General features: G+C 50.3%; 13 protein-coding genes across 13 annotated transcripts; 9 read left to right on the top strand and 4 right to left on the bottom strand.

The window, feature by feature from the left end:
* Window position 1: 1 nt before the first annotated feature.
* On the bottom strand, window positions 2–691 carry GL50803_008821 (uncharacterized protein; the record flags this gene model as incomplete). The annotated part of the gene is made up of 1 exon (XM_001706688.1): window positions 2–691. The coding sequence occupies one exon, from the start codon at window positions 689–691 to the stop codon at window positions 2–4; it is 690 nt and encodes a 229-aa protein (XP_001706740.1).
* A 103-nt stretch (window positions 692–794) lies between these two features.
* GL50803_008822 (2,3-bisphosphoglycerate-independent phosphoglycerate mutase) lies at window positions 795–2,564 on the top strand (the record flags this gene model as incomplete). Its single annotated transcript, XM_001706686.1, has 1 exon — window positions 795–2,564. The coding sequence occupies one exon, from the start codon at window positions 795–797 to the stop codon at window positions 2,562–2,564; it is 1,770 nt and encodes a 589-aa protein (XP_001706738.1).
* A 120-nt stretch (window positions 2,565–2,684) lies between these two features.
* On the top strand, window positions 2,685–3,518 carry GL50803_0037711 (uncharacterized protein; the record flags this gene model as incomplete). Its single annotated transcript, XM_001706684.1, has 1 exon — window positions 2,685–3,518. The coding sequence occupies one exon, from the start codon at window positions 2,685–2,687 to the stop codon at window positions 3,516–3,518; it is 834 nt and encodes a 277-aa protein (XP_001706736.1).
* Window positions 3,519–3,601: 83 nt separating this feature from the next.
* GL50803_008826 (Glucokinase) lies at window positions 3,602–4,633 on the top strand (the record flags this gene model as incomplete). Its single annotated transcript, XM_001706682.1, has 1 exon — window positions 3,602–4,633. One exon carries the CDS (start codon window positions 3,602–3,604, stop codon window positions 4,631–4,633), a length of 1,032 nt encoding a protein of 343 aa, XP_001706734.1.
* A 34-nt stretch (window positions 4,634–4,667) lies between these two features.
* GL50803_008827 (WD40 repeat protein) lies at window positions 4,668–6,185 on the bottom strand (the record flags this gene model as incomplete). Its single annotated transcript, XM_001706681.1, has 1 exon — window positions 4,668–6,185. The coding sequence occupies one exon, from the start codon at window positions 6,183–6,185 to the stop codon at window positions 4,668–4,670; it is 1,518 nt and encodes a 505-aa protein (XP_001706733.1).
* A 749-nt stretch (window positions 6,186–6,934) lies between these two features.
* Window positions 6,935–7,861, top strand: GL50803_0014783 (High cysteine membrane protein; the record flags this gene model as incomplete). Its single annotated transcript, XM_001706678.1, has 1 exon — window positions 6,935–7,861. One exon carries the CDS (start codon window positions 6,935–6,937, stop codon window positions 7,859–7,861), a length of 927 nt encoding a protein of 308 aa, XP_001706730.1.
* Window positions 7,862–9,567: 1,706 nt separating this feature from the next.
* GL50803_0050064 (VSP) lies at window positions 9,568–11,025 on the top strand (the record flags this gene model as incomplete). The annotated part of the gene is made up of 1 exon (XM_038046128.1): window positions 9,568–11,025. One exon carries the CDS (start codon window positions 9,568–9,570, stop codon window positions 11,023–11,025), a length of 1,458 nt encoding a protein of 485 aa, XP_037902175.1.
* A 1,029-nt stretch (window positions 11,026–12,054) lies between these two features.
* On the top strand, window positions 12,055–12,717 carry GL50803_001903 (Glutamine methyltransferase; the record flags this gene model as incomplete). Its single annotated transcript, XM_001706675.1, has 1 exon — window positions 12,055–12,717. One exon carries the CDS (start codon window positions 12,055–12,057, stop codon window positions 12,715–12,717), a length of 663 nt encoding a protein of 220 aa, XP_001706727.1.
* A 17-nt stretch (window positions 12,718–12,734) lies between these two features.
* GL50803_001902 (uncharacterized protein) lies at window positions 12,735–13,394 on the top strand (the record flags this gene model as incomplete). The annotated part of the gene is made up of 1 exon (XM_038045945.1): window positions 12,735–13,394. The coding sequence occupies one exon, from the start codon at window positions 12,735–12,737 to the stop codon at window positions 13,392–13,394; it is 660 nt and encodes a 219-aa protein (XP_037902176.1).
* Window positions 13,395–13,472: 78 nt separating this feature from the next.
* Window positions 13,473–15,734, bottom strand: GL50803_00104031 (putative Glycogen synthase; the record flags this gene model as incomplete). The annotated part of the gene is made up of 1 exon (XM_001706674.1): window positions 13,473–15,734. One exon carries the CDS (start codon window positions 15,732–15,734, stop codon window positions 13,473–13,475), a length of 2,262 nt encoding a protein of 753 aa, XP_001706726.1.
* Window positions 15,735–16,059: 325 nt separating this feature from the next.
* Window positions 16,060–17,319, top strand: GL50803_002366 (uncharacterized protein; the record flags this gene model as incomplete). Its single annotated transcript, XM_001706673.1, has 1 exon — window positions 16,060–17,319. The coding sequence occupies one exon, from the start codon at window positions 16,060–16,062 to the stop codon at window positions 17,317–17,319; it is 1,260 nt and encodes a 419-aa protein (XP_001706725.1).
* A 98-nt stretch (window positions 17,320–17,417) lies between these two features.
* On the top strand, window positions 17,418–22,547 carry GL50803_0016547 (Intraflagellar transport protein IFT122; the record flags this gene model as incomplete). The annotated part of the gene is made up of 1 exon (XM_001706670.1): window positions 17,418–22,547. One exon carries the CDS (start codon window positions 17,418–17,420, stop codon window positions 22,545–22,547), a length of 5,130 nt encoding a protein of 1,709 aa, XP_001706722.1.
* Window positions 22,548–22,592: 45 nt separating this feature from the next.
* On the bottom strand, window positions 22,593–24,095 carry GL50803_007103 (Kinase, NEK; the record flags this gene model as incomplete). Its single annotated transcript, XM_001706669.1, has 1 exon — window positions 22,593–24,095. One exon carries the CDS (start codon window positions 24,093–24,095, stop codon window positions 22,593–22,595), a length of 1,503 nt encoding a protein of 500 aa, XP_001706721.1.
* Between the last annotated feature and the right edge of the window lie 1,382 nt (window positions 24,096–25,477).

A 25,477-nucleotide genomic window follows, 5' to 3' on the forward strand; every position in this document is an offset into this window, starting at 1 on the left:
GTTACTTTAGCGCGCTGAGCCGAAGAGTGTCATCATTTAGGCATGCTTTATGATCGTCGTGTGGTTCGTCTGGGTGTGTCACTGACTCAGAAACTCCTTCGAGAGACTCTCGCTGGATACCGCACAGGGGCTGTGGGATAGGGTTACCCACAATGGAGGCATACAGAGCTGTCTGGGTTTCGAGAAGTGAGATGTCCGACTTGTCAAGTCCTTCTTCCAGATCCTGTGGAGTCGTATGGCTCGCTAGTAGCTGCAACTTATCGTAGATCGGCGACCGTGAAAAGCTCGGCCTTACTACATGCTGGACTGGGCTGGAGAACACCCCGGATCGAGGGGCATCCTGTATGTTCATGCTCTGAGCCTTTTCAAGTAGCATTTCTCTAGGCTTTGGGTTTTGCAAAAACGCCTCGGCAAGAACTCCATGAGCGGCGGATATACATCCAGAGTAGAGCTCCATATCTATGCGAAAGCACCAGTAAGCCGACTGCTTGGCAAGGACAGGATTAGCAGACACAAGGGTGTCTATCTCTGTCCGTGCTTCCAGAAGCTGTCTGTTTTTGACCTTGGTCACAGCATTGAAGAAGGCGGATAGTATGAGTGGGGGAACTTCTCCCGAGAAGGAGGGAATCTCGAGGAGCTCAATTGCTGGCTCCGAAACACAGGCCCCCACGTTGCGGCTGGCACTCAGCATCGGCGAATCTTCTACAAGAAAAGCTCTCTGGCTGAAATTAATTTTCAGACAAGGTTCACTGATTAGTTCTAAAAATTAATTTCTGAGGAACGCAATAAAATACATGAGCCCAGGACGCAAGCAGTTGGCATCACACCCTTTCATTAAGAAGGGTCGTCGTCCCGTTGTTCTTTGCATTGTCGACGGAATGGGCTATGGGCGTGTCAAGGAAGCTGATGCTGTAAAGGCAGCTTACACACCGTTTTTGGACATGTTTCACGCAAAGTACCCCAACACTCAGCTCTATGCTCACGGGACCTATGTGGGCCTTCCAGATGATACCGACATGGGCAACTCGGAGGTCGGTCACAACTGCATCGGCTGCGGCCGCGTGGTCGCCCAGGGGGCTAAGTTGGTCAATATGTCTTTGGAGAGTGGGGAGATGTTCAGAGAAGGGAGCGTATGGAGGAAGTGTGTCACGCAGGTGACAGCCAAGAACTCTACCCTTCACTTCCTCGGCCTCTTTTCTGACGGAAATGTCCACTCCCACATTAACCACTTGTTCAGCATGCTGAAGCGTGCGAAGCAAGATGGAATCAAGCAGGTTCGCCTGCATCTCCTCTTCGATGGCCGTGACGTTGGCGAGACTTCTGGAATGAGCTACATTGAGAAGTTGGACGAGCTCCTAAAGACCCTCAATGGGGCTGACTTTAATTGTGTGGTTGCCTCTGGGGGCGGTCGCATGGTCACGACAATGGATAGATATTTTGCTAACTGGGATATTGTTGAGAGAGGGTATTTGGCACATATCTACGGATACAGCGTTCATGGAAATTACTACGACAGCATCGCCAACGCATACACTGCCCTCCGTAATAAGGGAGCGATTGATCAGAATCTCGAAGAGTTTGTTATCAATGACGCAGATGGTAAGCCAGTGGGGGCTGTAGGAGACAATGACGCCTTTGTTCTATACAATTTCCGTGGAGACCGTGCCATCGAGATAAGTCAGGCCATGGATGCGCTGGCTGGTGGTGATACTGCCGCTTTTAAGGACTTCAATTTATGTTTTGATTTGTCAGGGATTCAGAGGAAGTATGGAGCACCAAATGTGAAGATATCCCTGCCCAGCAAAATCGCAGCGCCAAAGAACATACTTTATGTGGGCATGATGCTCTATGATGGCGATCTCCACCTGCCGAAGAACTATCTTGTCAGTCCCCCGAATATTTCGGACACTCTTGATGATTACCTTACTTCCGCAGGCCTTTCCTGCTATGCTATCTCCGAGACACAGAAGTACGGCCATGTAACATACTTCTTCAATGGCAATCGATCGGAGAAGTTTTCGGAGGAGCTGGACACTTACGAAGAGATCCCTTCAGACAAGGACATTGAGTTCTCTAAGGCTCCCTGGATGAGAGCTCACGAGATCACAGTTATGACGGAACGTGCGATCCGCGGACTCACCAAGAGGAAGCATGACTTCATTCGTCTCAACTATCCTAATCCCGACATGGTTGGACACTGCGGCGACTTTGAGATGGCCAGAGTGGCAGTTGAGTGTGTCGACGTCTGTCTCGGGAGGCTCTACAAGGCAGTGTGCGACGTCGGCGGCTGTATGGTGATTATTGCAGACCATGGAAACTCTGATGAAATGTATGAGATTGTCAAGGGTGCGGTAAAGCTGGACTCAAAGGGAAACAAGGTCGTGAAGACTTCGCATTCCCTGAACCCCGTGCCCTGCATCATCATTGACAAGTCCTCCGATGTGCTGGAGTACAAGCGTGAGCTCCGCTCTGGAAAAGGCCTTAGTTCTGTTGCTGCCACTATCCTTAACCTCCTTGGCTTTGAGAAGCCTGCGGACTACGACGATGGCGTCTTGGTCTTCTGAATACCGAGGCCTATATGTTTGAAGACTGTCTGAGTGAACTTTTCTGTTACTCTGGTTCTAAGACCTGCATACATCTTTGCGGTTGTGATCAAAAACACGAAGAAAACAGGAGGAGAATTGATGAATAGCAACATCCCTGTCTCTGGATGGATGCGCTTTGGGGCAAACATCCTGACCATCTGGATCTTCATTCTATGTTACATATTGGTTCTGAAGCGGCGTAGCGAGTCCTTACTTGCCTCTAAAATGCGAACACTTATCCACATATACTACTTGTTTTCTATCTTATCTCAGGCCTTATTTACTCGTACATCTATCATAGGCTACTTTATGGGTAAGTGGCTCCAGAATAATACGACAGCGTCCGCGGTCTGGAGCCAGGTTTCTCAGGCGCTCTATACCGCAACAAACAGAGTCGTACCATCCCTGATGGTTACCATTGTCATAGTGAGTGCCATCGACGGGCTGAGGAACACGACACTGTGCCAAAAGGCGATGGTTGTCACTACTATAATTTACACAATCCTTGTTACTGTCGTTTCTATGGGCACGGTCTTCTGTAAAGATTTTTGCACGGATAAGCCAGAAGTGCGGCGGGGGATCCTCTATGCTCAGGAGGCACTCACATCTGTGCCCTATATAATCTCAATTGGGATGATATTGATTTTGTTCAGAAAAAGCCAGGAGGTTGCTGAAACAGACTTTGCAAGGGCTCTCATTGAGGACGACAGAATTGATGACGCCGCCACTGACATGAATAACCGAAAGCGCCAGCTCACGACAATTTTCATTCTAAGAACCATGGCCATGGTCATTTTGTTCTCCTGGAATATGGCGTGGATCAGCCTCTTCTTCGACACCGCAGAGCCCTCCTGGGTCCCTTATGTGGAGGCAGCCCTTTTGGTTATATATGAGACACTCAACGCGACTGTGTTCATTCAGAGGGGAAAGTAGCACAGATATTTGTGAATATTTTTCAATTTACATCTATAGCGTTTCTCACAAATTACAAGTGATAGGTATGTTCTCCAATAAAAATGCCATATTCGCTTTCTGGTGACCTGGGCGGCACTAAGTGCTTTCTTGCCATTCACGACCTCGATGTCCTGAAGACCGATCCTCGTGCCGCTCCTCTCCTTGAGCACGAGCTCCTTTGCAAAGACTATCAATCTACGGGAGACCTCATCAACGATTTCCTCAAGCGCTGGGATAGGGAGACGCCCATCGTTGGCTGCCTCGGCGTAGCTGGTCCCGTAACCAATGGACGAGTGTGCATTACAAACTTAGACTGGAACGAGAGCGAAGAGGAGCTGCAGAACACGACAGGCGTGGGCAAAATGAAGCTTATCAACGACTTTGCGGCCATCGGCTACGGGCTTCTGGCTATCCGTCCTGACGACTATCTCGACTTTGACGCAAGAAACGGCTCCGTGAGTACCCCTACTGTCGTTCCGGACAACTCGACCGGGATCGTCTCCTACGCAGGTGCTGGGACAGGCTTTGGCGTTGGATTTGTCGCTGATGGAGTCGCATACGCAGCTGAGGGCGGGCACACGACGTTTTCTCCCATGGAAGCCGAAGACCATGCACTTGCGCAATTCATCAAGGAAAAGTACAACACGGATCATGTCAGTTTCGAGCGCGTTGTCTCTGGTCTTGGTCTTCGCAATATGCACGACTTCTTCTGGAAGAATTTGAGTGGTCTGGCGAGTCCTGTGCTCCGAGAACACGTGCTCTCCAGAGACCACGACATCGACATGGGCTTCCTTGCCAAATGTGCGGAGACAGGGGATAAGTATGCACTCAAGATTTTCAAGAAATTCTTTTACTATTACGGCTTCTACCTTGGCAACATCTGTGTCCTCTTCAGGCCCAAGGATTACTTCATTGCCGGTGGGATTCTGGCCAAGGATCTCAACCTTGTTTGCGGACCCTGCCGTGAGGATTTCTGTCGTGGGCTGTACACAAAGGGGCGAATGTCCCACCTGCCAAATGGAGTGTCGTTCCATGTTGTGACAAACCAGAAGCTCGGCATTGTTGGAGCTGCTTATTTCTGTACTAAGATGTGAATTCCTTTCTGTGCCTTGGGCGTTGTGCTAGTACTTAGTAGTATCCTCCTTCACTGATCAGCTGCGCCTTGGAAACATGTGCAGTTAGTCGTGCAAGCTTTGCTTCTAGTTCTAGATTACGCTGGATAAGTGCCATGTGCTCTTCCGGAGATACACCCACTCTTGTGGCAGTTGTGACCTGTGCTGAGTCCGCGTGCAAGCCAGCTTTAGAACTATGTGAGTCCTCTGTGCTCAATTGCCCCAGCTCTTCCTGCAAAAACGACAGACTGCACATGGGTTCAGCAACCTTGTTGTGCAACCCATCGTCCCTCCGACACTGCATAGTGACGGTTGTGCAAGAGATGGGAGACAATCCTAACGGTGCAAGCGAAAGCGGGGTCTCTTTGTGGAGCTGTCCGAATGACAGGGTGCTGTAGCCATCACTCTCAGCCTTCTTTAGCCACTCCTCTGTGAGCTCCTGCTTAAGAGAAGGCGTTCTACTTAAATTCATTTGCATACAAGAAGTTTGCTTAGTCTCCTTGACAGACACAGCATAGCGGTAGTTGTGAGGAAGAATCGTCATGTTCTTCACAGGAAGAGACTCTTTGTTTCTGTATATCTGGAAGCCACCACCAGGAAATAAGGCCATGATTTGCCCGGTGCTCAATCCAAGGAGCACGGTTTGAGTAACCGGTGATGTATCTAGAGCGGTGAAAGCAGCATCGTCCCCTAGGGTTTCGGGAATATCCAAAACCTTTCTAATGGGTGTGCCATTGTCAGCTGCATCTCTGAGAGATAGAAGGGTGGATGATAGCTCCGGTCCACCTATGGTAACAGAATATAATGTTTTTGCCGTTAGAAGGTAAAGAACGGTCCCAGTTGGCCCAATACTGAGAGAAACGGGCGTGTCTGGAGCCAACAGCGACATGGTGGCCTCGAGCTTAAAGCCCCTTGAAGCCTCTACTAATCTCCACCGGCGTAGATGCCCTTTTTCTGCCATGGAATATAAGGTAATATCCCCTGAGCGAACAAACTTATCAAATCTGACGAAAACAAGAGGAAAGGCGTGATCTGCATTGAGGGCGATTTGCTGGGGCGATTTGTTTGTATAAATAGCAGTAAGAATATTAGAAAATGACCAAAGGGAAACTGTTCCATCTTTGCTTCCTGTTACCAGGTAGTTCTGCCAAATATCCAGAGCTGTGATAGTTCGTGAATGAAGCTGCACAATACCGAGAAGAGCGCCTGTTGTAAGGTTCCAGATGCCTAGCTGTCCAGAAGTGCCGCAAAGAAGAAGGTAGTCTGCGTCACACCCCTCGGCTCTACCGTGCAACATGGCGATCTCCACGTCAAAGGGTGCAGTAAACTTGAATTTCGGTGCAGTATTCTCATACGTGAAGAGATATATCAGATTAGGCTTGGTGCGTACACTCACACAGCCTCCAGTGCCAAAGTAAGCAAAACTGTTGGGTTCTCCCTCTGAATAGGTTGTCTGCCAGTATATTATGGGTCCTTTCGGGTCCCAAAGCATAAGAGACCCTCCAGGAGACGACGTTGCCAGAGTTACCGACATTGATGACTGTTTATTTTAAATCCAACATCGTTGGATGGCTAATTCCACCCGCACTCTGGCCCGTTACTTCTGTGCCACTGTAGATTTGCAACAGTTCTCCTAAGGGCCGCGAACCTTGCTCACCAGGAGAGTGCAGCGCTAGCAGAGGCCATGATGGGCTCTGCCGCCACAACGTTACTATTGATGCCCCTGTTTGTAGCAAGCGTGCTCGTGGAAGCCTGCCAAACTGGCAAGTGCGAGACGGTCGGGTCCGCTGAGATCTGCACCGAGTTCAACGGCTACGGTCTCAATCTGCCCTGACGGACGGAGTGTGCATAACGGACAATAACGAGTGCAGCTAAAAACAAGGTGGTAAGTGCACACAGGTTAAGGCTGGATACTTCCTGCCGTCGGGCGTTAATAATGCGCACGACTCAGTTGTCTGGTGCGGGGATGCAACGGGTGTAACGCTTACTGGCAATAAGAAGTACACGGGCGTGGCTGGGTGTGGTAAGTGTGAGAAACCCGGTGAAGCACAGGATGGTACTCCCAAGGCCGCCACATGCACTGAGTGCCAGGCAGATAAGTATCTGAAGACAGAATCGGGGACAGCCTCTTGTGTCAGTGCAGAGGAGTGTAAGGATGGATTCTTCCCCACAGCCGATGCACAAGGCAAGAAGGTGTGTGCTAAGTGCAGCGATACTGCCAATGGTGGCATAGAGGACTGTGCAAAGTGCTCTCTCAAGGCAACGTCTGCAAGAGCAGGTCCAATGGTTACGTGCTCTGGGTGTGAGACCAAAAGACTGAGCCCCCTTAATGATGCATGTCTGGAGGAGTGCCCTGCCGGCACATATCCCGATAATCGTGACAGTACCGGCATTTGCGCTTCCTGTCACAATACATGCGCAAGCTGTAGTACTAACGCAGAAACGTCGTGCACGGCCTGCTATCCAGGGTATGTGTTGAATCGGTCGTCTGGTGACACAGGAACGTGCATAAAAGAGTGCACGGGAGACTTTATGGCCCACTGCAAGGCCGACGGCTGCTCACTGAACGTCGGAGGCTCGAAGTACTGCGATCAGTGCGAGGATGGGTACGCCCCAGTCGACGGCGTTTGCACTAAGGTGGCCAGCACAACGAGAGATGCCTCCGGATGTAAGGCAAGTGGCGGGAAATGCACTGAGTGTGGGGCAAACTACGCTCTGTTATCGGGCGGATGCTACAATACAAATAAGGTCCCCGGTAACTCTGTATGCACGTTATCCGTAGGCGGAAAGTGTACTATGTGCGTAGCAAGTGGAGCAGATCCCAAAGGACAAGCCTGTCCTACATGCCCTGATGGTTGTTTGAAGTGTACTGGTAACGTCGGTTCTCAGACCTGTTCTGTCTGCCTTTCTGGATATTATCTTTCTACTAATAAGTGCTTTAGGTGTACAGCAGGTGACGGAGCTAGTGCCAACGCAATCACTGGTGTAGAGAACTGCATAAGCTGTGCCCCTCCAACTGGTGGCAATGGCGGCTCTGTTACTTGCTATGTCAAGAATGATGACAGCACTGGCGACAACACCGGTGGAAGCACGAATAAGAGCGGGCTCTCCACAGGCGCCATCGCCGGCATCGCTGTTGCAGCCGTCGTCGTTGTCGGGGGTCTCGTCGGGTTCCTCTGCTGGTGGTTCATTGGCCGCAGAAAAGCATAAGTGACGTTTGCTCAGGTAGTAAATGTGTACCCGCACGGGCTGTAGGCTTGTCTATGCCACGCTAGGACCCTGAGTGCAATCGTGCACCACATTCGGGAGACGGAAGGGAAAGCCCAAGGATGAGTAGTCAGATGACTCTGGAGTCTTACCCGCGCCGTTTTCAGCCGACGTGAGGTGTCTCATTGGATCTGTGTATCGATAAGGCCCCTCCTGCTCTGACGGATCCTTTTTACCCTAAGAAACCTACCCGCTGTGGGAGCTGCGCCAGGGACAGAGTTCGACGCCCTGTGTAGGACTGCGGTGGCAGAAGAGCTCATGGGTGATGTACACTGTCACCACGTGCTTGTTTACTCTGCTCCATCAAGGTTGATTTGCCGGCTGCTGTCTGGGTAAATCCGTCAACTATGCGAGTCACCATGCTAGGCGGTCTCCTTGCTCATCCATCTAGAATCTGGACATCGCATGTAGCGCACTCAGAGCCCGCAAGGCAGCCCACCCAGGCCTGATCTGTCCGAGGATGGGATGATTGTAGACAGCAAGCGGGGGCTCTCCTCCACTGGTGTAGAGGGACAACTAGGGGCTCCGTGCAATCGTTGCCTCCGTGTCTCGGGGAGTGCAACGCAAGCTGGAGATCAGACCAGCCCGACGACCAGAACCAGAACCAGAAGCCCGACATCTGGCTCGTCGACAGATGCAAGGCGGTGGGCGTGGGTGTCATCCAGCAACCGCATGGATACCACAGCGAGAGGACAGAGGCACAGGGACATTCTCAACCATCTACGGGATGGACGGCTCCCCACTCCAGAGACGCCAGGAAGGCCCCGCGGGCACCGAGAGTTCTGCCTGGCCCTCACTGTCCTGTGGCAGCCAATGAATACCCAGCAACTGCCCCCTGTCAACCTGTTTCTAACCACCAACTGGACCCACTGTGGGACCAGAGTGACTGCGACTGAGAAGGCGTGCTACCCCAGAACCACGGTTGGACGGACACCGAGGGGCAACAGAGGCGACTATCATCACTCTCAGAGAGCCACGGCGATAGAGGGCCTACCCGCTCCCAGGGGAAGCAACGACCAAAGATAAATAGCGGCGCTCCCTCATAGCGAGCCACGGCCTCATCCACTTCCTATTGCCAAGATAGACTCTCACCGAATCAGGACCGCCAGTGGATCCGAAGCCCCAACGGCTACTGCCGTCGTGACAGGTGGGTGCATTGTTAAAGAGAATGCAAAGGCCCGCCCTCGCCCGTTGTGAAGCAGGGCCAAGGAGGAGGTCACCTCTAGGGACCACACGAGGCCGTAAGAAGGTCGGAGCCCCGGGCAGACTGGCGTGCGAGCACTTCTGGAGGCACGCTCGGCCTGAGCACACGCCCGTTGAGCGATCGAAGGAGGCGCCAGGCTCTGGAGTACTGATAGAGGAAATCTTTCACTATGCCATCCGCGATCACCCTTCGCCTTTGGGTACGATCAGGAGCTGAGAGAGGCTTGCTTGTGAGACATCTGAACTGCGCCTGTGGATAGGCCTCGGTGACACAACACCAGAGGCCACAGAGGAGCGCTGGTGTGGTAAGCGACACTACTACTGGATGGAGTGCGCTGGAAGATCCTAGAGAGGATCCTTGCGGGCTAATTGGCTGTTAAACATTCTTCTCCTGACGTCTCATGTTACTGAGTGAAACACACAAGTAACACGTGAGTCGAGCACCAATGTTACTACCAGCTCTCTGCTTTTTGATGAGCGGCCTCGCCGCGCAACGCACTAAACAACCCGCGCCCAGCTGCCAGGTCGACAACTGCGAGCAGTGTAACGCCGACAATGTCCACTGCGACCAGTGCGCAGCGGGCTTCGACCCCAACACCGACAAGACGCAGTGCGTCAGGGCGTGCCAGGTCGACAACTGCGAGCAGTGTAACGCCGACAATGTCCACTGCGACCAGTGCGCAGCGGGCTTCGACCCCAACACCGACAAGACGCAGTGCGTCAGGGCGTGCCAGGTCGACAACTGCGAGCAGTGTAACGCCGACAATGTCCACTGCGACCAGTGCGCAGCGGGCTTCGACCCCAACACCGACAAGACGCAGTGCGTCAGGGCGTGCCAGGTCGACAACTGCGAGCAGTGTAACGCCGACAATGTCCACTGCGACCAGTGCGCAGCGGGCTTCGACCCCAACACCGACAAGACGCAGTGCGTCAGGGCGTGCCAGGTCGACAACTGCGAGCAGTGTAACGCCGACAATGTCCACTGCGACCAGTGCGCAGCGGGCTTCGACCCCAACACCGACAAGACGCAGTGCGTCAGGGCGTGCCAGGTCGACAACTGCGAGCAGTGTAACGCCGACAATGTCCACTGCGACCAGTGCGCAGCGGGCTTCGACCCCAACACCGACAAGACGCAGTGCGTCAGGGCGTGCCAGGTCGACAACTGCGAGCAGTGTAACGCCGACAATGTCCACTGCGACCAGTGCGCAGCGGGCTTCGACCCCAACACCGACAAGACGCAGTGCGTCAGGGCGTGCCAGGTCGACAACTGCGAGCAGTGTAACGCCGACAATGTCCACTGCGACCAGTGCGCAGCGGGCTTCGACCCCAACACCGACAAGACGCAGTGCGTCAGGGCGTGCCAGGTCGACAACTGCGAGCAGTGTAACGCCGACAATGTCCACTGCGACCAGTGCGCAGCGGGCTTCGACCCCAACACCGACAAGACGCAGTGCGTCAGGGCGTGCCAGGTCGACAACTGCGAGCAGTGTAACGCCGACAATGTCCACTGCGACCAGTGCGCAGCGGGCTTCGACCCCAACACCGACAAGACGCAGTGCGTCAGGGCGTGCCAGGTCGACAACTGCGAGCAGTGTAACGCCGACAATGTCCACTGCGACCAGTGCGCAGCGGGCTTCGACCCCAACACCGACAAGACGCAGTGCGTCAGGGCGTGCCAGGTCGACAACTGCGAGCAGTGTAACGCCGACAATGTCCACTGCGACCAGTGCGCAGCGGGCTTCGACCCCAACACCGACAAGACGCAGTGCATATCTTCTAGTATCAACAAGAGTAGCGGCCTCTCCACGGGGGCCATAGCTGGTATCTCCGTGGCTGTGGTCGTCGTCGTGGGGGGCCTCGTGGGCTTCCTCTGCTGGTGGTTCCTGTGTAGGGGTAAGGCGTAGATTTAGCTGTGACTTAGGTAGTAAACGCTGTGTGGTCGACATGTGGGCGGTGTTCTGGCGTGGGTGAGCAGTGGGTGCCCAACGCCTCACACTGGTGGGCTGGGGCGCTGACCCAGAGTTCTAGCGCATGATGCCTGACCTCACACCGAGTGGTAGTCGTGCTCGATCTCTGGGCTCCTGCGAATCTCGCATTCCATTGCTCCTGCAAACACGGTAGGAGGCTCGATCTGCGAGGGAGCTCTACCGGCGCCTGGACAATGGGAGTGTGCCCGATGGGCTGGAGGGACTTCTCAGAGAGACCGAAACGGAGCCCCGAGGCCGGCGCCCAGGATCCCGTGGTTCTAGACTGACGTGTACGGTGTCCATGGTACAGAGGCCGTTAGGCTACCTGCTGGTGGAAAGATGGAGCTAGAAGAGGGCTTGACTGCGCTCACTGGTCCATAGAGAGTGGTCGAACGAGCGTGAGGACAGAGTATGCGTTACCAATGCGGAGCGGCTCTTCTATGAGACAGCGGAGACGTTAGTAAATAAGACTGGAATAGGTTACTGTTACCTATATGCAGGAATTCGCCCGTCTCAGAAGGACAAATCGGGTTAATGACTGAGTTATCGGATTGTTAGGAGAGAACCATTGAAATGGAGGTAGTATGCTGACCATAGCTATAGGTAAGCACAATAACTGCTGATAGAGCAAGCCTAGAGGCAGAGGTAGACACCCTTGAAAGAAAACTCCGTGACTAGGCATTGTATATTTCTGAACGTCCACAGGGAAAAGATGTCTAGCCTGCAGTTACACAGCAACGCCCGAGATAGAGAAAGGACTCACTGGATGCACTCTCTGTATAAAGATATAGATGGCCAGCGCATAGTAAGTCCAGCAGGACGTGCATCCTACTTTATTGACCGTTGACTACTTGTAATGATAAACTAGACGGAAGGTTCAGAAACACTGCACTAGGTGGTGCTCAGGTGCCAGTTAGCAATCCACCAAGACTTGAAAAGATATGAGATGGGCTGGTATGAATCAAAATGATGCCTGCTTATGAAGCAACACTAGATGACTGTAAGCACGTGTATCTTCCTGACGAAGACACATTTCTCTTGATAGACACCCTAACAAAGCTCTCTGGGGAACTGCATCCTCAATCGTTTGTGGAAATAGGTTCTGGATCTGGTGTTGTCTCTGTGCACATTCTACAGGTTTTCCCTGGGATCCGTGAGGGTCACGCTGTCGATATTTCTCCTCATGCCGTGGACATGACTCGGCGAACAGCTTCTCTGAATAATGTACCTCTTTGTGTTCACGAGGGATCTTTCTTCGAGCCGTTAGACGCTTACACAAACTCTTCCAAAGCCACACGATTTGACCTAATAGTTTTTAACCCACCGTATGTGCCTTCTTCGGAGACAGATCCCGCCCTTGGACCACTTGATCTGGCCCTGGCTGGAGGCAAGAACGGCTCCGAGGTGATGCTTAAGTTTTTCGAGCTTCTTCCCTCTTACTTGGCTCTTGATGGTCATTGTGTCACGGTAGCAATAGAGGAAAATGATATTGCAGCTCTCGAGCAAAATGGAAAAAGCAAGGGGTTTATAATGAGAATTCTCGCAGAAAAGCGCCTTCAATCCGAACACTTATATATCCTTTGCTTTTCCTGGGACAAAACCATGCTCTGTTCCAAAAAACTACCATAACTCAAACAAAAACTCCGATGATTAGGCAGGACGTTCCCTCATACAAACTCTTTAACTATGCACTGCCACCGGACTACGACCCGCTAGATATACAAGAATTTACTACGGTGTTGCTTGTTGACGTTCTTGCAGCGCATAGAAGAGGCTATAACCCAGATAAGCTATTGACCATTGGGACAGGGGCTGGCCGCTTGTCCGGGGTATTCTTGCGAGTATACGACGGTCAAACTGTTGCGCTATCTGTTGATAGCACACAAGCATCCCTGTCTGCAGCCGTCGCAGGCCATAACATTAACGGGTATGGTGGACGCTCGGTTTACTGTATTGGGCAAGACCTTTCTGTGCTTGAAAATGTGCCAACTGCAGCACGATTCTCTCTGATAGCATACAACCCCTACAACACGGACACCTTGCACCCAGGGAGACTACAGAGACAAGGTAGTGGTCAATCGCTCCTTGATCAGACTTTAGCAGAATTCATAGCACTGACGGCAGATTACCTAGATGAGAAGGGAAGGGCATTCATAGTCATTGAAACTACTAAAGAATTAGGAAGACATCAGAGGGCTGCAGGGCAGTTAGGCTTGCACTTCAGAATTGAGGGGTCTCGCCCATTCGAGGGCCACGACTACAGCGTTGTTCTTCTTTCGAGGCAAAAGACAGATGTATGCGCCTAACAATCTAGCAACACACAGAAATTGTCAGAGAAGTCACGACATGGATTTTGGCAGCAAAAACGCGGGAAAGATTGCCACTCAGTTGAAATGCTTTCTCCGTCGTGTTATGGCAAGCTTATGAGCCTCATTGTAGCGACTTATCATTGCTGACCAGTCACATAGAACTGAGGCTCTCTCTGTCTTGTGCCTAAGGTTAGTGCGTTCTATAGGAGAAAGACGCACGAAGTCTACGAGCATGTTTGCCAAGCGATCTACGCTCTCATGATAGTCTATGTACACGCGGTCAACCACTTGGACACCGAACTTCGACATATTCCAACTATTCTTGTCATGCTCGCTGATAATATACTCTATTGATTTCTGATGCAGAATTCTGTTGCTTACAGCCTTAGAACGAAGCTCGGGCGTTGTTGTCCCGGAAGGAGACGAAGGAGTATCTGAGTCTCGTGGCGAAGCCCCATAATCAGAAACACTTCCAGAGTGAGGGTATCTCTTTGAGTTCAGGTTGGAGATTGATGTGAGAGAAGCTACGTGATGAAGACGCTCGGATTGCTCAATCACACTCTTGGACCTGTTCTTGAAGGTATCCCGGGACACCATGGACTCTATGAAGCTTCCGAAGCCACAGAGGTTTGAAACTATGCTTGGCGTGCCTGCACAGCAGCACTCTGGACTTGTATAGCCCCACGGCTCATACAGAGAACAGAATACACCCAGGGACCCGCCCAATGTGAACTCGTTGTAATCCAGTCCAACGGGACTTGTCTTAGACACAAACTCTGGTATCCAGACAACCTTAACACGTGATTCCTTCTGATTAACCAGCCCAAGTTCCCGCATGCGCACAAGAATGGGCTCGGTTGCGTCCTGGAGCGATGGGTCGCGCAGAGTATGCGTCATTATGGATGGAAGGTTATTTCGTGAAGCATAAGATTGTTGACAGCGCTTCATCAGGACGATGTCATTTTTACTGAGAATGTCGCCTAGAGTAAGCGAAGCAAGATTTTGTGAAAGAGCCGTGTTGGTGAGCAGGTCAACCAAATTTGTGGAGATCTTATTTGCCAACAGTCGGGTGCAGTCCTTGATCTCTTGCATCAAGGATATCCCCTTGAGAGTGTCAACTTGGTACTGGGAAACTTGGGAAGGGGCGATGATGATACCGACCACTGTGATATCCTTGTAATCCTCGAGGAGGGGATCTCTGAAGAACCTCTCGTTCAATGAGTGCAGCGCATCGAGGAACATATCATAGCCCTTGTTCTTGTACTCGAGGCGCCCTGCGGAGAAGATAATGATAGTCTTTTCCGGATTAAAGGTCGTGCCGTAGAAGTGTCCTCTACAAAAGTCAAGAATCTTTCCGTGGTAGTAGCTATGACTTGCACCGATGTCGCTTCCCACAGACCTTGCAGAGTCAACGTCCATTCCGTTATAGGTGATCACATCTGGAGTCTTCCCAAGGAAACACTCGGCTTCTCTGCCCGTGATTTCTGAGACCGTCGTAAACACATCCGCCGTGTGCGCTGCAGCTCGTTCGATACGGTGCTCGACGGCGATCTTGCGTCTGCTGGCCTCCATGTCCCAGTGACTTGCACACTGGTCTGCGCTCTTTTCCTTTAGTACCTGGAGACAGTCCATAAGGCAGATATTGCCTGCAGAAAGGTGTCGCCCAAGCGTTGTCGCGTGTGTAGTAAAAAGGAAGTGGAGGTGGTTCTCGCGCTGCCCTGTTTCACAATTACCATTGCGAGAATAGAGGACTTGCGCAACACAACCAATCCACTCGTGGGAGTGCATAATCACATTGACATCAGTAAACAGAAAGCTCATGGCATGCGAGACAAAGCACCAGCCCACGACACCAAAGAGAAATGCGTTCCAGATGTATGGCTCTCGCTCTCCGAACCCAGGGTTCGGAATCTCCAGATTGCAAGCAGTCCTAAGGATGTTTCGCGCATGATCAATCTTATGTTCGAAATGTGTTCCTGAATTGTAGATCATCGGAAGGAGAAATACTTGGGGATTGCCGGCGGTGAGCCACCGGCCGTATTTGACCCCCTTGATTCCGTAGCGTGCCTCAAAGCTGTCAATAAGCTTGTAGAGGATCTCCGATTCCTCATTTCGTTCTGCCTCTTCAAAGTTGGTTGCAAACTTATCATCCCAAGAAAGGTGAGGCCCGACCATGAAGTAGTTGTCCCCATATTCATTCACCATCGCGGGGGCCTTTGTGCGGACGACCGTCTCGATACCCCCCACCTTGTGGATGACTTCGTAGCAAAACTCCATGCAAATGACGTCCCCGGGACCTGGTCCGCCCTCTACGTCGTACATCTGCTCCTCCTCCATCGACAGGAATTTTAAAGTTCTTTTTAAATAATATATTTAAGCAATTGCAATTTGATGTAAAAGAGGCAAGTTTGCACTTGGCCACCTCGCCTAAGGTTGCACTTATGTAATATGCGAAGCAAGATCTATGAATCCGACCAGGCCATAATCGTTTGTACGTTCTGTTTTATCATCTTTGTGTACTAAAGTTTATCCAATACAACTGCTGTCAGATACCATAGGGATGTAAGCGTCCACAAGAGCGTAAAGAGACAGCCCATCTCAACTGGTCGCAAACTGCACGGCTGTGTGCCTCCAATTAAAATAGATTCAAAAAAATCTATTAATGGATTGTTGTAAGAGAAAGAAGTTCTTTGCCCCCGTTGTGACGCATGTGGCAGTAACCTCATCCGCGCGGAAATCGATGAATCAGAACAAAAGGCCAATTGCGTTCGACCAAGCCCTCACAACCATTGCACACATGGACCAGGCAATGACGGCCTTTGGGTCCAGCGAGGGCACTTTCTACACATTCAATTGGGCATCTTGCCGGATTACAGAGGTCGCAAAGCTGGAAAGCTCCATCCGATCCATCTTTTGCTTTAACAGAGAAGCGTTTGTCGGTCTTAGCAACGGTGAGATATACCTCATTCCTAACCTGGTATCCATGGAAAAGGTGACACCCATCTGTGTGGCATCCCTGGGCAGCGCCGTTATTACAATTGGAATGGCAGGCACACCAGGGAACGCATTTCTGTGCGCAGCCACTAAAGATTGTCACTTGTATGTTTACCGGATGTCCTCGGCGCGCCTTAGTTATAGTGTTGGCCGGGGTCGTGTTTTCAGTAGCCTTCCGCGCTTCTCCTCTGCTTCCAAACCTAATCCAGACAATGTGCAGGCACCAGTAGAAAGGGATAAGGCAGACACCATAGATGATTCGGTAACAGAGGAGGATTCAAGCGATTATGTAGACACGGACCCTTCACACGTAAAGCCAGAGTGGAAATTGTTTAAGGAATACGCGACCCCCTCCTGCATTGCAAACACCACAGATCATTTCTTCGGGTATTGCACAGAAGACCTTTCTTTCTATTACTTCAATGCCCTCACCCAGAAGCAACTATATAAGATCGAGGACGAGTCTCAGTTTGTCAAGGTAGCCCACATATATGAGCGCACATCCAAGTACAACATGGCGGGCATACGGTCTGCACTATTGGGATATAACGGTACGGCATCAGATGGAGGCCACGTCAGGCTTGTGAACCTGACCACCGGAGAGTCTCGGATTGTCTATACCTCTTGCTATAATGGCTGTAAGGGCGTGTTCGGCGTTCTGCGCTACATGGTCATGGCCGACAGTAATTCGTTAGTCGTGTGTAAGATCGGAGTTGCAGATGCGACAGAACTGCATAGGGAGTCCTTTGCAGGAGGCTTTATAGTACTCAAATCAGACTTTTGCGTAAATCAGTTGACAGAGACATCCGCCTCCGTTTGCGCAACGCTTCTGTTTAATGGTGGGGACTATTGCCGCGTAACCATTGAAATAGATTGTGAGACAGACAGCGTTTCCACGGAAATATTTGGATCTACGCTATTTGTGTGAGCGTTCTACTAGTGAATCTCTCTTTGTGTATATTTCTATTTCTATGCCATGGAGAGTAGTAAGGCATACGCTTAGCTGCTCCTAACCAAAAATCAGAGATGAAGGTGGAGCCTCTGTGGTCTCTGGATGTGGGTACTCAGCCCGTCTACAGCTTGGTGCGGACTCCAGATGGGACCAAGATGTATGCAGCAACGGGAAAAACCGTTGTCACGTTTGGTCCTGGTCCCGAAATTACTCGGCAGACATCTACTCAACACCCACTCGTCACATGTCTGGCGATCTCTCCAGACGGACACATGGTCGTCAGCATGGGGACAGATGGGGCTGTGATGTTTAACGATTCCACAGGGGCCGCTCTTTTCAAATACAGTCACCAGAATGAAGTACAGGCCGCTGCCTTTTCTCCAGACGGGTCTCTCTTTGTCTCTGCTGCTATAGGAGATGTTGGTATCTATCATTGCAGGGACGTGAAGACGAAGGTCATGAAACAGTCCTTCAAAGGAACCCCTCGCGCCATTGCATGGGCACCCGGATCCGACTGGTTTGTGATTTCCACGCAGGACGGCGACTTGGTCATAATGACTCCCGAAGGAATGGAGTTAAATAGCTGCAATTTAGGAGCCCCTGCATGGGCGTTGAAAGTAGTTCAGTGCAGTTCATTTCTCGTTCAACCTAATACTGCTCTGGATGTGGACATTGCCAACAGCAGTGATGATGAATTTACGATCCCTCAAACGGTGACCCCGTCCGCATCAGCATCTGGGCGCTCTGGATCTGGAAAACGGCACAAGGTAGAACTTGATCGCGAGGAGTTTATTACGTCTCACAACATGGACAACTTCCGTATATTAGTTGCATCTTGGGACATGCGATATCGAGTGATAAACCCGTCTGTTTATGCCGACGGAGCTTGCATTGCGAAGATGACTGATGGGGGCTCCGATTCTCGATCACGTTCTTCCTCGCGGCGTAGGTTGGATGGGCTCCTAGTGGCTGTCTCTGAGATCCCATTTATACCGCTCTGCATGGAGATCATTGGAAACTATGTCTTTCTTTCTGGGGTTGGAGGATCGGTCGTGGTTCTCAATAGTAGTAATGGGAGGGTTCTCTCGTCTCTCTATCAAGTCTGGGAGTCGGACCCGTTCATCAGCAAGGCCCCCCTAATCCCCACAGAATCTCAGTCCAAACACTTGCCGCAAAAGAGGACCATCATGGGTCAAGTGACAACATGCACCGACGTCAATCAGAGACTCATGGAGCTTCGCAAGCGAGAAGCCATGGCCAATAGGAACGTGAAGAATGTGACCAATCCTCTTGCTTTCCACGGCATGCACACCATCTGGTGCTACTCTATGATACACGTTGAGCCATCCTCTTTAATACTGGGATTAAGTAATGGGGTATTGCTCTGTCTCTCTCTCAGATACGCAATGATTCACAGTCAGTATGGCAGCCTCTATGCTTACAGGCGAGGCCTAATGAGCGTCAGTGTTATGAACCTTTCTACTGGACGGGAGTCAATCTTAGAAGTAGGGATGCATGTCGAGAACCTTTCTATTTATGAGTCAACGCTTGCCATAAAAACATCCTCTAGATTGCTTCTCTATCGCCTCCAGGATCCTGCCTTAAAGAAGCGTAACATAGAAAGTGTTATGGACTATTACAGCTCATCTACGAATGGCCTTATTGAGACAGACAGGTCCAGACGGCAAAACATGTCATCCCTCAGTTACTCTTTTGAGACATCAATTAAGAAGCGGTTCGTTTGCAGCCAGCTGATAGTTTCCAATAACCATTTCTTCCTGTGCAATGTCTCCCACATATCTGTTCACGACTTCTCTGGGAAACAGACCGATAGATGGACTTTTAAACAGCTTAAGTGCACCTATGTGAGGTCTATCGGGGGGATACCCAGCAACGAGGCTGTGCTTGTTGGTTTTGATACTGGAAAAGTATGCATCTTCAAGATTGGAAACAAGTTCCCCATAGAGCTGCTTCTTCATAGGTCACCTATTGTTTCATTAGATATTAGTCCCGATAGAAAGTATATCTCTGTTGTCGACAGGAGTGATGTTGTTAGTGTGTACAAGTTCCTGGATGACTCTGAGATTGTCCTAGGAGCTACCAACATGGCTGTAGTAGAGCACGAAAACACGCCTACAAGTTATTCGAGAATAGCTGCTCTTGCGCACGTCTCCCTTGACGGAAACTTGCCTGGGATCACAACTGGTCAGGACTATTCCGTTCCCTTGTACACATTCAAAGGCACCACCTCAGCTATTTGGGACCTTGTACTTCCTGGGGTGCTGGCGCGAAGCACCCAGAAGTCTGTAGATATATGTATAGACAGCGGAGTTTCATATACGTTTCAGCTGTCCTATCCAGGGTCTTTTGTATTATGCCAGAACGGCAACCGCGCATTTATATTCAACGTCAGCTACTTAGGCCAATCGCTCGTTAACCTAGATTATTCATCTTTGATAGAGATGGTCGAGGTCCCTATGATGCCTATGGTTATCTATCGCACACACAAGGTGTTGCGTATGCTTCTAGACTCGAACTATGAAGCAGGAGCTGTCTTTCCTTCACAAGCTGCCAACTATGAGCTTAATGAGGCTATCAAGGCGGCTAATCTTGGTGTGCCAATGGATTGCTGGCGTGACCTTGCAATTGCCGCATTGCTCAGTAATGAGCTTGATCTTGCCAGGGAGGTTCTTGCCACCATCGGTGACATCCGTTCCCTTAAGGCCATAGCAGAGATCACTCGCCAAACATCTACAAAAACGTATCTCTTACTTTCAGCCTTAGCTCTCAGCATGTGTGACCATTTTTCTGAGGCAAGCCTACTCTTCGCCGCGTCAGACGATATCCAAATGGCGACTGAGCTACTTTTCTTTATTAACCGCGAATGCATTCCTTACAACAGTCCAAACTCCTCATTAATAAGCTCTATTGCAAAGAAGCTGATTTGCAGAGAACTACACTCCAGTCTTACTGGCACCGAAGAAAAGATTCTAGAAGTACTTAAGACGCAGGGCGATAGCACGTATTCACCACTGGGCACTCAAACAGCTCCTGAGGCGAAGGAGACTAACACTGCTTTACTTACAGATTTCTCCGACAAACTCTTGGCTAAAGGAAGGGCGACTGTTAACAAGTTTTTATCTGCCATTGAGTCAGGCTCGTCCAAGGCTGACGGACCGGGTAATGACAACAAAGACACATACAACTACTTTAACGATTACCGCATCTTGCTACGGAGACAGATATCTAGTTTTGCAAAGACAGAATCGGAGAGAGCGAACCTAGTTGTTCGGCACTCTAAGTTCTTGGAGACGAGTCTTGAGTGGCGGGCTGCAGCAGCAAGCTATCTAGACATGGATGACCCCGAGAGTGCTATTGATGTTCTGATCACAAGCAAGCAGACAGGTGCACTTCTGAGATTGGTCAGAATTTTCCCACCTGTTGCTCGTGAACTGAATCATAAGGCTCCGAGCTTTAACGACTTTGAGTCACCAGAAGACGCAGATGAATATGCTCCATCCTCTGTTCAAAACCAAATGTTGAAGCGTGCATATCGGAAAGCACTTGTTTACTTTGAGAAGAGTAATGACTACTCCAACGCTATTTTCATAGCCCAGCGCCTCGGAGATCCTCTAGTGTTGCTACGCCTGCTAATTCAGCAAGGCAGTTGGAGTCAAGTGGAAGCCCTTGGAAAGGCCTATCCGGAAATGATGCCCTCCATTCATGAGGCGAAGGCTTCGATGTTACTGCGGGAAGGGCGGTTCATTGAGGCTCTGGAGAGATTGCGCTTGTCAGGAAACACAAGCAAAGAAGCGATTATCATCAAACAACTTATAGACGCGTCAATAGCGGAGTGTAAGTTCAATTTGACTCGCGCCCTGACAGGACAACTTGCAAAGCAAATAGCAAAGACGCGCGCTTTTGCGGCACTGTCTGTTTCAAGCATGGAATACTATGCTGCAATAAAGGCTATTAGAGCCCGTGTCCTGGTCTATACCGGCTACCAGCAAGTCATGGAGTACATGGTAAACATTCTCAGAAGCCGCGATCTATCTGACATAACAATGATAAGGCTTCACGACAACACGCAGTCAGCCAAAGTAGTGACAGCAGGGATCTTCCTTACAAGCTATGCTGCAATGGCCAATGAGCTCACCAACGCTGATAGCGTCTTTTCAGAGGAGCTAGAGAACAATACTGGCATTCTTTCTGGAGAGGACACAGTCAAAGCTTCAAGCCAACGATCTAAAAAGGATAATCCCCCGTCTTTGCGCTCCACCATAGGCTTTATAACCTCATCAACAACACCGCAGCTGGGCTCACTGGCCCACATTGACCTTGGAATTAATAACATGAATATACCGCCAGGCATCTCTGAGCTTATAATTTGGGTCTGTCTTGCCCTGGCCTCTCGAAGGACCTACCCAGAAGTTGAGGCTCGAGCTCTGAAAAGGATTCTTGCCTCGCGGATCCCAGGCCCCATGATAGGGTATTTTCGGCGTCAAATGCTTCTTGTGAAAGGCACCCCCGCAAAAGATTTCTCACACGGCGAGTCCAGCGATGCAGAAAGCCGCGACGCTTGTCCTAGATGTGCTGCACCGCTCAAGGCTCTCCCTCCGTCCAGGCCTGTAGGTGCTCAGGACATGGCGATCCTTTCCAGTCTACCGCATTGCTGTCCTGTATTCTCAGATATATGCAAAAACTGTGGATCGCCTATAGTGCGTTCTGCTTTAAGCCTTAAGATCCTTCCTTTGGTTTTGGCTGAACCCGATGACGAAACTAGTATTGCAGTTGCACTTGAACGGGCTGCTGCAGTAGAGATGGATATCGAGGCCCTTATGGGAGAGACAAACCGATTAGAAATAGGCACTGATGATCTGCAGACTGATGAGGGTGTCGTTGACGTGCTGCGGAGAGCAAGCATCGCCGGAGATGGCCGTGGGGCCGTCCTTACCAGCGAGCAATTTGAAAAGATATCACCGGCAAATATCTTCATAGTGGACGACACCTGGTCTAACCCATCTCTCCTTCCTCGGTTTGTCGTTGGGAATGTAATCAAGCGTTTCTTTATACGTACCATAAGCGACTTTCAGCTTCACTACTGTACGGGATGCGGATTCTTCTTTGACGGCATAGAGTATGAGGAGTACGTCATCGTCACGGGCAGCTGCCCCATTTGCGGGGCTACCAACATAGTACTGTAACATGAAAGTTTACTGTTTGACCAAGGTTGCTCTTATCTCTTGCTCCTATTTCTTGCTCCGAATATACTCGATCACTGCCTTCTCCCCACCACGTTGTGCCCAGTCCAGTACATATTCACCTGCATTGTCCTTCTCAGCGCTCTCAGAAGAGAACAGCGCCTTTGCGCAATCAAGATGACCAGTAAACGCGCCCCACATCAGCGCCGTTCTCCCGTCCACATACTTCATTCCCTTTTCATGCTCGAGTAGCAAGTGGACGCAAGACAGTCTTCCATTTGCGGCTGCCGCCATAAGAGCAGTGAAGCCATTCATATCAGATATACAGGCCTCGTGTGGAACGAGAAGCTTAACGCACTCTTCGCTTCCCTGCTGGGCCGCAGCCATCAGAGCCGTCCACCCGTTCGCGTCTTGCATGCAAACTTCGTCCAAGAGCAGTCGTGCACACTCTATGTAATCATATGCAGCTGCAAACATGAGGGCTGTACAGCCAACTACATTACGCCCGCCCAGTTGATCCAAGTGGCGCCGCACAGAGTCAGGATCGTTACGTACGACGGCCAGGATTAGCTCCGTGTCACTGTTATCATCTACATTAACGTCTACAGGAAGGCTATCATGATCAGGGGAGCTAGATTTTCTATTTTTATTTCGACGCAGAGGGTCGAGCTTGTCAAATAAAGCTGCGTTGGATGCAGATCCAGAGAGCGAGCTCGAGGGGGGCCACAGCTGACCAGGGATCTTGCTCGACGTGCTGGACGTCTGTCGTGATGCCGTCTGCGACTGTGCACGGAGCGTGGCCTGGATATCGTCGAACAAAAGGAGCTCTGCGGCAGAGGAACACTGTACGTCTCCAAGACCACAGCATGCCATGAGGAAACAACGCAAACCAGGTTCGCTACTAAAGAGTTCGCTGGTTTGAATGTCCTGAGGAGCAAGTCCGGCCATCTTTGCAAAGATTGTACCCAGGTCACGGATATCCTTCTGGCACCGCTCTGCAAGGGGAATCTCCTGTTCTACCGGCTCTACTAGCCGTGCAGTTATTCTATCTGTACTAAAAATATTAAGATAAGCGTTTCCAGCGGGACCTAAAAGGATACTCTCGGGGGTGATGAAGCCGTGAGTAACACACCGGACCTCGCCTCCATGCTTGTATGAAAAGTGAAGATAGCTTAGAGCGGAAAGCAAGTGGGCGGCAATTAGCCATATTTGCGAAATTGGCATTTGCTGGATTAGACGTCTCTGTTTCTTAAAGAGGTCAGCAAGGGAGCCTCCGGGGCAATAATCTAATTCAACATATGCGTAGCCTGTTTCTTCATTAACTGTATAATTGTGACAACTTACTAAATTTTGATGGCTTAACTTATTTGAAAGGCTTTCCAGGTTCTCCACCACTGCTCGAGCAGTAGAACCACAGACAGAAAGATCAATCTCTTTCAAGGCCACGACGGCTCCGTCACTCCGACGAACCAAATAGACCGAGCTACGGGGAGTTTGACCCAGGAGGCGTTCCGGCTTGTACTGAGGGGGCAAACCTATGTCAGCATCCATTAAAAAACGACAGTAGTGCTGGCTTTTCCTATCTATACGTTTTATTTTAATAAATTATGCTCACAAAAGCACAGTCATAAAATTTCTTCTTGAGCTTTAAAACAACTGCAAGTACCCTAGTCAGACACATAATTGCAACACAGCTCCTGTATGCTTTCCCATGTGATAAATAGTCGTTAGCTGTAAGCTCTCCTTTAAATGCCCCTATCAGCCTTACAGCATAAAATCCGGAAAGCTGCGGGGTCACTTTCCAGGCAACCACTATTCAAAGGATCTAGTGATGCAAATTGACGATGACGCCAGGTTATGTCTAAACTATTATGAAAACCAACAGCATAACTCAGCCTACAGTATAGGCTGTAAGGTATACAGTGCGGATTGATAGCAAGAAAAAGAAACCGCCGACCTGCTGAGTGCATGCCCAAGAACCTAGGATACGGTTAGACAGAGGCTGATGTCTGAAGGCTCTGTTTTAGGGATCAGTCAGCAAAGAGATGCTGAGATGTTTGTATGTAACAGGCTTTCTGGCGAAATGTAAAGTGTACAGTTAATAAAACCATCGGAACATGGGATATCCCATGTCCGACTCCCTTACTTTCTGCAAGCAAGGACACTACCCGACTGTACAAGGCAAACAGTGAATGGCTAGTGTGCACAGTAATTCGTAAGTGACTGCAGCAGTATCAGTACAACCACTGGCAGTACACCGCAGATACTCATCGAGTGAATATTCAATAGAGCTGCCCTTTTCGATTGCTTCCTTCCGTTCCAAGGAGCCTTGCAGAAGACAGCGACTGAGAGCAATACGCAAGAGCAATGTGAGGCTTTACTGATTCGCTGAGCTTTTGCTGCCACGCGAGGCACACATAGACGCTACTGCTTGTATGCCTACTGCCTTCAGGTCATAGTATTGCGGAGTACAGCTGTAGAGTAAGGTACTTGCTATAGCTGAGCGGCTGTAAACCGGGAGCAGTTAGAATCTAGTTTTCCACATACTGTTGCGTGGCAAACAAGATGTACACGTGATATTTTTGGAAAAGGTCTACAGTTCCGAAGACAAAAGCCACAACAAACAGCATGCACATCTCACTTGTACAGACAGTGCCTACTCATGTGAGAAATCAAGACATACAGGGCTGGAACGTTGGAACTATGTGAGTGTGCGTGGATTCTGGTGTGCGCGTTAGCATAAGCCATACAAGACTATAACATGGGGAAAAAGCTTCTTAGAGGAAAGGATTTATAAATATAATTTTGCTATTTTGAAAGTAAATTCCTGGAGGTCACAGGTGAACACGCCGATCTATCGTGACATCAACTCCAGCACAAAATGATTTCTAGTAAATAGTAAAGGTGTTCTATTAATAGAATGGTTTTGGATA

This window comes from Giardia intestinalis, chromosome 5 (genome assembly GCF_000002435.2).
Source record: "Giardia intestinalis strain WB C6 chromosome 5, whole genome shotgun sequence".
Lineage (NCBI taxonomy): Eukaryota > Fornicata > Diplomonadida > Hexamitidae > Giardia > Giardia duodenalis.